The following is a 10,038-nucleotide window of genomic DNA, read 5'->3' as shown; positions in this document are numbered from 1 at the left end:
TATTCCTATAATGGAAAACGTCATCATCATTGATAATACAAATAGCTGCAGTCGTCGGCGAATGTCTTTTCGCCTATTTGAAAATACGCAAAAGGGCAAAAATTATTGAGAAAGCTAAACTTTCTTTACTACTAGTATTGAATGTAAGTGAAAAGTTTACAAATCGAGTTGGTAACGTACCTTAGTATATTTCAAACGTCGTTTTACGTACGTGTGCATGTTGGAACAGGATTACTCCATGTTTCTGTTAGCTTGGCACATCGTGTCAGCAGTACCGTTCAGTTCGTATCCCGTGTCACAGGTAAAGTTTACCACGTCCTGGTATCTGTACGGTTCGGCAGAACTAAGCCCTCCGTTCGAAGGGGTCGGCAAGGAAATACATTGTACGCCTAAAAGGATAAAAAGTGTATCATCATTAAAAATGTATCATGCAAGCTACAATCGTCAGGGAACGCCCGAACAACTTTTGAAATTACGTAAACACCATAAAATTTTAGAGAAAGCAAACTTTTTTTTCTATTTAATGGAACCGTAAAGTTTACGTATGGATTTTGTAAAAATTCATTAGGTTTTTTCAAAACTTGTTATACTTACGTGTGCATGTTGGAACCGGGTTACTCCATGTTCTGTTAGCTTGGCACATCGTGTCAGCAGTACCGTTCAGTTCGTATCCCGTGTCGCAGGTAAAGTTTACCACGTCCTGGTAGCTGTACGGTCCGGCAGGACTCACCTCTCCGTTTGTAAGGGTCGGCAAGGAAATACATTGTACGCCTAAAATGAAAATACGTAATCATCATTGATAATGCATACAGCTGTAGTTGTCGGCGAACGTCATTTTCCCTATTTGACAGTAAGCAAAAGCGTTAAAAAATTTGGAGAAAGCTTTTCTTTCTTTTTTAATCAATGTTAATGAAAAGTTTACGAATCGAGTTGGTAGAAATATGTTAGTATATTTGAATCGTCGTTTTACGTACGTGTGCATGTTGGGACCGGGTTACTCCATGTTCTGTTAGCTTGGCACATCGTGTCAGCAGTACCGTTCAGTTCGTATCCCGTGTCACAGGTAAAGTTTACCACGTCCTGGTAGCTGTACGGTTCGGCAGAACTCAGCTCTCCGTTCGAAGGGGTCGGCAAGGAAATACATTGTACGCCTAAAAGGATAAAAAGTGTATCATCATTAAAAATGTATCATGCAAGCTACAATCGTCAGGGAACGCCCGAACAACTTTTGAAATTACGTAAACACCAAATAATTTTAGAGAAAGCAAACTTTTTTTTCTATTTAATGGAACCGTAAAGTTTACGTATGGATTTTGTAAAAATTCATTAGGTTTTTTCAAAACTTGTTATACTTACGTGTGCATGTTGGAACCGGGTTACTCCATGTTCTGTTAGCTTGGCACATCGTGTCAGCAGTACCGTTCAGTTCGTATCCCGTGTCGCAGGTAAAGTTTACCACGTCCTGGTAGCTGTACGGTCCGGCAGGAGTCACCTCTCCGTTTGTAAGGGTCGGCAATGAAATACATTGTACGCCTAAAATGAAAATACGTAATCACCATTGATAATTCATATAGCTGTAGTTGTCAACGAAAGTCTTTTTGCTTATTTGACAGTATGTAAATGGCTTTAAAAAAAATTGGAGAAAGCTTTTCTTTCTTTTCTAATGAATGTAAATGACATGTTTACGAAACGAGTTGGTAGAAATATTAGTATATTTCAAACGTCGTTTTACGTACGTGTGCATGTTGGAACAGGATTACTCCATGTTCTGTTAGCTTGGCACATCGTGTCAGCAGTACCGTTCAGTTCGTATCCCGTGTCACAGGTAAAGTTTACCACGTCCTGGTAGCTGTACGGTCCTGCTGGACTAAGCACTCCGTTTGTAGGGGTCGGCAAGGAAATACATTGTATTCCTAAAATAGAAAAACGTCATCATTATTGATAATACAAATAGCTGCAGTCGTCGGCGAACGTCTTTTCGCCTATTTGAAAATACGCAAAAGGGCAAAAATTATTGAGAAAGCTAAACTTTCTTTACTACCAGTATTGAATGTAAATGAATAGTTTACAAATCGAGTTGTTAAAGTACCTTAGTATATTTCAAACGTCGTTTTACGTACGTGTGCATGTTGGAACCGGGTTACTCCATGTTCTGTTAGCTTGGCACATCGTGTCAGCAGTACCGTTCAGTTCGTATCCCGTGTCACAGGTAAAGTTTACCACGTCCTGGTAACTGTACGGTCCGGCAGGACTCACCTCTCCGTTTGTAAGGTTCGGCAAGGAAATACATTGTACGCCTAAAATGAAAATACGTAATCACCATTGATAATTCATATAGCTGTAGTTGTCAACGAAAGTCTTTTTGCTTATTTGACAGTATGTAAATGGCTTTAAAAAAATTGGAGAGAAAGCTTTTCTTTCTTTTCTAATGAATGTAAATGACATGTTTACGAAACGAGTTGGTAGAAATATTAGTATATTTCAAACGTCGTTTTACGTACGTGTGCATGTTGGAACAGGATTACTCCATGTTCTGTTAGCTTGGCACATCGTGTCAGCAGTACCGTTCAGTTCGTATCCCGTGTCACAGGTAAAGTTTACCACGTCCTGGTAGCTGTACGGGCCGACAGAACTAAGCCTTCCGTTCAAAGGGGTCGTCAAGGAAATACATTGTACGCCTAAAATGGAAAAAACGTAACTATCTTTGTTAATGCATTTTGCTGGAATCATCGGCAAACGTCTATTTGCCATTTTGAAAGTACGCAAAAGGGAAATAAACTTTCGAGAAAGCTAAACTTTCTTCTCTATTCAATGTAAAAGAAAAGTTTACAAATCGAGTCGGTAGAAATACATCAATGTATTTTAAACGTCTATTTACGTACGTGTGCATGTTGGAACAGGATTACTCCATGTTCTGTTAGCTTGGCACATCGTGTCAGCAGTACCGTTCAGTTCGTATCCCGTGTCACAAGTAAAGTTTACCACGTCCTGGTATCTGTACGGTCCGGCAGGACTAAGCCCTCCGTTTTTAGGGGTCGGCAAGGAAATACATTGTACGCCTAAAAGGATAAAAAATGTTTTTATCATTGAAAATGTACCATGTAAGCTACAATCGTCAGGGAACGCCCGAACAACTTTTGAAACTACGTAAAGACGAAAAAAAAGCAAACGTTTTTTTTTTCCAAATAATGGAAGACGTAAAGTTTACGTATAGATTTTGTAACGATTCATTAGGTATTTCCAAAAGTTGCTATACTTACGTGTGCATGTTGGAAAAGGACTACTCCATGTTCCGTTAGCTTGGCACGTCGTATTAGTGGTGCCGTTCAGTACGTATCCCGTGTTACAGGTAAAGTTGACCACGGTCTGATAGGATGTCGCTGTGGTACTGATCGCTCCGTTAGACGGGACCTTTAGAGTCTCACATTGAATTGCTGAAAAGCCGAATAATCTTTCATGAATAAACATATCTATTGAAACATGTACAAAGTAACCCCTTTCAATACACATCAATGTTTATGTTTAAAATACAGTAGAGTTTAGTAACAGGAAGTTTCCTTTTAAAACTACCTTAACTATATTTGGTAAAAGAAATGTTTGTACCGTAGAATTTGCTAGACATTGCCTGCATTTTTAGCAACTTGCAAATCGCCTTACGTGTGCATGTTGGAACAGGATTGCTCCATGCTCCGTCAGCTTGGCAGGTTGTATTAGTGGTGCCGTTCAGTACGTATCCAGTGTTACAGGTAAAGTTGACCACGGTCTGATAGGAGGTCGCTGTGGTACTGATCGCTCCGTTAGTTGGGACCGCCAGAGTCTCACATTGCATTGCTGAAGAGGCAAATAACCTTTTATGATTCAAAACAAATCTATACTGAACATGCACGAAGTGACCCCTTTCAATACACAACAATGTTTATGTTTGTTTTGTTACAGTAAGTTTTCTTTCAGAACTATGTTGACTATCTGGTAAAAGAAATGTCTGTACCGTAGAATTCGATAGACATTGCCTGCATTTTTAGCAACTTTCAAGTCGCCTTACGTGTGCATGTTGGTAAAGGATTGCCCCATGTTTCGTCAGCTTGGCACGTCGTATTAGTGGTGCCGTTCAGTACGTATCCCGTGTTACAGGTAAAGTTGACCACGATTTGGTAGGAGGTCGCTGTGGTACTGAGTGCTCCGTTAGTTGGAACAGTCAGAGTATCACATTGCATTGCTGAAGAGGCAAATAACCTTTTATGATTCAAACCAAATCTATACTGAACATGCACGAAGTGATCCCTTTCAATACACAACAATTTTTATGTTTGAAATACAGCAAGTTTTGTTACAGTAAGTTTTCTTTCAAAACTATGTTGACTATCTGGTAAAAGAAATGTCTGTACCGTAGAATTCGATAGACATTACCTGCATTTTTAGCAACTTGCAAATCGCCTTACGTGTGCATGTTGGTATAGGATTGCCCCATGTTCCGTCAGCTTGGCACGTCGTATTAGTGGTGCCGTTCAGTACGTATCCCGTGTTACAGGTAAAGTTGACCACGGTCTGATAGGATGTCGCTGTGGTACTGATCGCTCCGTTAGATGGGACCTTTAGAGTGTCACATTGAATTGCTGAAAAGCCGAATAATCTTTCATGAATAAACATATCTATTGAAACATGTACAAAGTAACCCCATTTCAAAACACATCGATGTTTATGTTTAACCCTACCTAGACCGGGCTTTTTTTGACATGGGGGGACCGGGGGGGGGGGGCGTCGTTTTGACCCCCCCTAGAACTCGCGAACGGTATGTCGTATGGCCACCAAATTTGCAGAGAATGGTGTACTAGTAAAAATTTATCATATCTACAATTTTTATGTCGTTATGATCTAATATGACGTCATTATGACGTCATTAATGTGATTTTATTGGCCAAAACCGTCTAAATAGGTTTTTCCCTGAAAACTAAATGGTATTCAACATAACTGTACCAAAAGTGTTTATGACAGAATATTATGGTGTACTAAGTCTTATGTTGCCCATAGCAACACCGGTGACGTCATAAAATGACGTCATGCATATTTAAGATATACGCCATCTTGGATCATCAATCTTGAATTTTCAAAAATAGTTTTTTTTCATGATAAAGCCTAAAATACATCGTAAACATACTAAAGACCTTCATTTAAGCCTTTTTTGGAAAAAGAAATGGAAGTATTGATGAAATTTTAATGAAAATAACCTGTATATACCTGTTCTAATGATATGGTCCGCCATCTTGGATTTTGGCTAATGACGTCATCAAATTAGCATAAATTATGCATATTTAATGATAAAATTTACATAAAGTTATATGGGATGTTACTAATATTAGAAACCATGAGTAACTTGACATGAAACCCATAAAATTCTATTGTTGAAACAAAAAGTACTAAATTTAGCAAAAAATGTTTAAGATACAGTACTTTTACTTGCAATAGCTTTCCTTCTTAAAGTTACTTAACAATTTGGTGAATGTAATGTCTGCATCGTAGAGTTCGACAGACGTTGTTATTAAGTATTAGCAACTTGCAAATCGCCTTACGTGTGCATGTTGGTACAGTATTGCTCCATGTTGCGTCAGCTTGGCACGTCGTATTAGTGGTGCCGTTCAGTACGTATCCCGTGTTACAGGTGAAGTTGACCACGGTCTGGTAGGAGGTCGCTGTAGTACTGAGCGCTCCGTTAGTTGGGACCGTTAGAGACTGACATTGCATTGCTGAGAAGAAACAAAAATATATTTTATAAATAAAGTTAATTTCTATACAGAACCAGCGCAGTAAACGCTTTTAAAACTAGGCAATGTCCATGTTTTTAATACAGCAAGCTTCTTTACGGTAATTTACCTTCTTAAACTATCTTAACATTTTAGTAAATGTGATGCTTGTACCGTACAATTCGATAGATATTGCCTGCATTTTTAGCAACTTGAGAATCGCCTTACGTGTGCATGTTGGAACGGGATTGCTCCATGTACCGTCAGCTTGGCACGTCGTATTAGTGGTGCCGTTTTGTACGTATCCAGTGTTACAGGTAAAGTTGACCACGGTCTGGTAGGAGGTCGCTGTGGTACTGAGTGCTCCGTTAGTTGGGACCGCCAGAGTCTCACATTGCATTGCTGAAAAGGCAAATAAAATTTTATGAATAATTAAAATCTATATAACATTTTATGAATAATTAAAATCTATACTGCACATGTACAAGTTGACCCCTTTTAATACACAATAATGTTTATTTTTGAAATACAGTAGTTTGGTTACAGTAAGTTTCCTTTTAAAACTATCTTACTATCTGGTTAAAGAAATGACTGTACCATAGAATTTGATAGACATTGCCTGCATTTTTTGCAACTTGCATATCGCCTTACGTGTGCATGTTGGTATAGGATTGCTCCATGTTCCATTAGCTTGGCACGTCGTATTAGTGGTGCCGTTCAGTACGTATCCAGTGTAACAGGTAAAGGTGACCACGGTCTGGTAGGAGGTCGTTGTGGTACTGAGCGCTCCGTTGGTTGGGACCGTCAGAGTCTCACATTGCATTCCTGAAAAGGCAAATAAACCTTTATGAATAAAAAAACAACTATATTAAACATGTAAAAAGAGACCCCTTTCTATACACATCAATGGTTATGTTTGAAATACAGAAATTTAGTTACAGTATATTTCCTTTTAAAACTATCTTAACTATATCTTGTAAAATCAATGTCTGTTCCATAGAATTCGATAGACATTGCCTGCATTTTCTGCAACTTGCAAACGGTCTTACGTGTGCATGTTGGTTCAGTAGTGCTCCATGTTCCGTCAGCTTGGCACGTCGTATTAGTGGTGCCGTTCAGTACGTATCCCGTGTTACAGGTAAAGTTGACCACGATTTGGTAGGAGGTCGCTGTAGTACTGAGCGCTCCGTTAGCTGGGACCGTCAGAGTGTCACATTGTATTGCTGAAAAGGCAAATAACCTTTTATGAATAAAAATATCTATTCAGAACATGAAGAAAGTGACCCCTTTTTAATACACAACAATGTTTATGTTTCAAAAATACAGAAGTCTAGTTACAGTAAGTTTTTAAAACTATCTAAATTATCTGGTAAAAGAAATGTCGGTACCGTAGAATTTGATAGACATTGCCTCCATTTTTAGCAACCTGCAAAACGCCTTACGTGTGCATGTTGGTATAGGATTGCTCCATGTTCCATTAGCTTGGCACGTCGTATTAGTGGTGCCGTTCAGTACGTATCCAGTGTAACAGGTAAAGGTGACCACGGTCTGGTAGGAGGTCGCTGTGGTACTGATCGCTCCGTTAGTTGGAACAGTCAGAGTATCACATTGCATTGCTGAAGAGGCAAATAACCTTTTATGATTCAAACCAAATCTATACTGAACATGCACGAAGTGACCCCTTTCAATACACAACAATCTTTATGTTTGAAATACATTAAGTTTTGCTACAGTAAGTTTTCTTTCAAAACTATGTTGACTATCTGGTAAAAGAAATGTCTGTACCGTAGAATTTGATAGACATTGCCTGCATTTTTAGCAACTTGCAAACGGTCTTACGTGTGCATGTTGGTTCAGTATTTCTCCATGTTCCGTCAGCTTGGCACGTCGTATTAGTGGTGCCGTTCAGTACGTATCCCATGTTACAGGTAAAGTTGACCACGATTTGGTGGGATGTCACTGTGGTACTGAGCGCTCCGTTAGCTGGGACCGTCAGAGTGTCACATTGTATTGCTGAAAAGGCAAATAACCTTATATGGATAGAAATATCTATTCAGAACATGAAACAAGTGACCCCTTTTTAATACACAACAATGTTTATGTTTTAAATACAGAAGTTTACTTACAGTAAGTTTTCCCTTAAAACTATCTTAATTATCTGGTAAAAGAAATGTCGGTACCGTAGAATTTGATAGACATTGCCTGCATTTTAGCAACCTGCAAAACGCCTTACGTGTGCATGTTGGTACAGTATTGCTCCATGTTGCGTCAGATTGGCACGTCGTATTAGTGGTGCCGTTCAGTACGTATCCCGTGTTACAGGTAAAGGTGACCACGGTCTGGTAGGAGGTCGTTGTGGTACTGAGCGCTCCGTTAGTTGGGACCGTTAGAGACTGACATTGCATTGCTGAGAAGAAACAAAAAAATATTTTATAAATAAAGTTAATTTCTATACAGAACCAGCGCAGTAAACGCTTTTAAAACTCGGCAATGTCCATGTTTTTAATACAGCAAGCTTCTTTACGGTAATTTACCTTCTTAAACTATCTTAACTTTTTAGTAAATGTGATGCTTGTACCGTACAATTCGATAGATATTGTCTGCATTTTTAGCAACTTGAGAATCGCCTTACGTGTGCATGTTGAAACGTGATTGGTCCATGTACCGTCAGCTTGGCACGTCGTATTAGTGGTGCCGTTCAGTACGTATCCCGTGTTACAGGTAAAGTTGACCACGGTCTGATAGGAGGTCGCTGTGGTACTGATCGCTCCGTTAGACGGGACCTTTAGAGTGTCACATTGAATTGCTGAAAAGCCGAATAATCTTTCATGAATAAACATATCTATTGAAACATGTACAAAGTAACCCAATTTCAATACACATCGATGTTTATGTTTAAAATACAGTAGAGTTTAGTAACAGTAAGTTTCCTTTTAAAACTAACTTAACTATATTTGTTAAAAGAAATGTCTGTACCGTAGAATTTGCTAGACATTGCCTGCATTTTTAGCAACTTGCAAATCGCCTTACGTGTGCATGTTGGTACAGGATTGCTCCATGTTCCGTCAGCTTGGCACGTCGTATTAGTGGTGCCGTTCAGTACGTATCCCGTGTTACAGGTAAAGTTGACCACGGTCTGGTAGGAGGTCGCTGTGGTACTGATAGCTCCGTTAGTTGGGACCGTTAGAGACTGACATTGCATTGCTGAGAAGAAACAAAAAATATTTTATGAATAAGGTTAATTTCTATACAGAACCAGCGCAGTGACCTCTTTCAAAACTCGGCAATGTTTACGTCTTCAATACAGCAAGTTTCTTTACGCTAATTTTCCCTCTTAAACTATCCTAACTATTTAGTAAATGAAACGTTTGTATCGTAGAATTCGATAGACATTGCCTGCATATTTAGCAACTTAGAAAACGCCTTACGTGTGCATGTTGGAACGGGATTGCTCCATGTACCGTTAGCTTGACACGTCGTATTAGTGGTGCCGTTCAGTACGTATCCAGTGTTACAGGTAAAGTTGACCACGGTCTGGTAGGAGGTCGTTGTGGTACTGAGCGCTCCGTTAGTTGGGACCATCAGAGTGTGACATTGCATTGCTGAGAAGAAGCGAAAAAATATTTTATAAATAAAATTAATTTCTATACAGAACCAGCGCAATAAACGCCTTTAGAACTCGGCAATGTTCATGTTTTTAATACAGCAAGTTTCTTTACGGTAATATACCTTTTTTAAACTATATTAACTATTTAGTAAATGTGATGCTTGTACCGTACATTTCGATAGACATTGCCTGCATTTTTAGCAACTTAGAAATCGCCTTACGTGTGCATGTTGGTACAGTATTGCTCCATGTTCCGTTAGCTTGGCACGTCGTATTAGTGGTGCCGTTCAGTACGTATCCAGTGTTACAGGTAAAGTTGACCACGGTCTGGTAGGATGTCGCTGTTGTACTAAGCGCCCCGTTGGTTGGGACCATCAGAATATGACATTGTATTGCTAAAATGGCGAAAAAATTTTATAGTTTGAACGTATTTTATGTACAGAATGTGTACGGATTGAATTATTTTCATACACGGCTTTTTTTTAGATACATCACTTTTAGTTACGGTAAGTTTCCTTCTTTAAGTCACTTTTTAACACACAAGTTCAACATTACCAGCATCGGGGCGTTTTCCAAAGGTTTACCATGTGGTGGTTACTCGTCTAATTTTTCAATGTTGCATTGCATAGTTAGTAGATTTTAAAAAAATATTTATAACAGACAGATTGCCACCTACCCATAGTGGTCTGCGAT

The 10,038-nt window shown here is 39.1% G+C and overlaps 2 protein-coding genes across 2 annotated transcripts; both read right to left on the bottom strand.

The window, feature by feature from the left end:
• Positions 1-231: 231 nt before the first annotated feature.
• Positions 232-3,053, bottom strand: LOC109474368 (P-selectin-like). Its single transcript, XM_019774659.1, has 7 exons — positions 2,883-3,053; positions 2,502-2,678; positions 2,121-2,297; positions 1,737-1,913; positions 1,357-1,533; positions 595-771; positions 232-389 (listed from the first exon to the last, which is right to left on the bottom strand). The coding sequence occupies exons 1-7, from the start codon at positions 2,929-2,931 to the stop codon at positions 232-234; spliced, it is 1,092 nt and encodes a 363-aa protein (XP_019630218.1). The 5' UTR covers positions 2,932-3,053.
• Positions 3,054-4,028: 975 nt separating this feature from the next.
• On the bottom strand, positions 4,029-9,720 carry LOC109474366 (CUB and sushi domain-containing protein 3-like). The gene is made up of 12 exons (XM_019774658.1): positions 9,567-9,720; positions 9,167-9,340; positions 8,769-8,942; positions 8,371-8,544; positions 7,972-8,145; positions 7,578-7,751; positions 7,181-7,354; positions 6,390-6,563; positions 5,967-6,140; positions 5,568-5,741; positions 4,440-4,613; positions 4,029-4,216 (listed from the first exon to the last, which is right to left on the bottom strand). Exons 1-12 carry the CDS (start codon positions 9,718-9,720, stop codon positions 4,029-4,031), a joined length of 2,082 nt encoding a protein of 693 aa, XP_019630217.1.
• Positions 9,721-10,038: the final 318 nt, after the last annotated feature.

The sequence above is a fragment of the Branchiostoma belcheri genome, unplaced genomic scaffold (genome assembly GCF_001625305.1).
Source record: "Branchiostoma belcheri isolate BF01 breed outbred unplaced genomic scaffold, Haploidv18h27 scaffold304, whole genome shotgun sequence".
NCBI lineage: Eukaryota > Metazoa > Chordata > Leptocardii > Amphioxiformes > Branchiostomatidae > Branchiostoma > Branchiostoma belcheri.
Note: the sequence above shows the minus strand (reverse complement) of the source record. Positions and strands in the feature narration are given on the sequence as shown.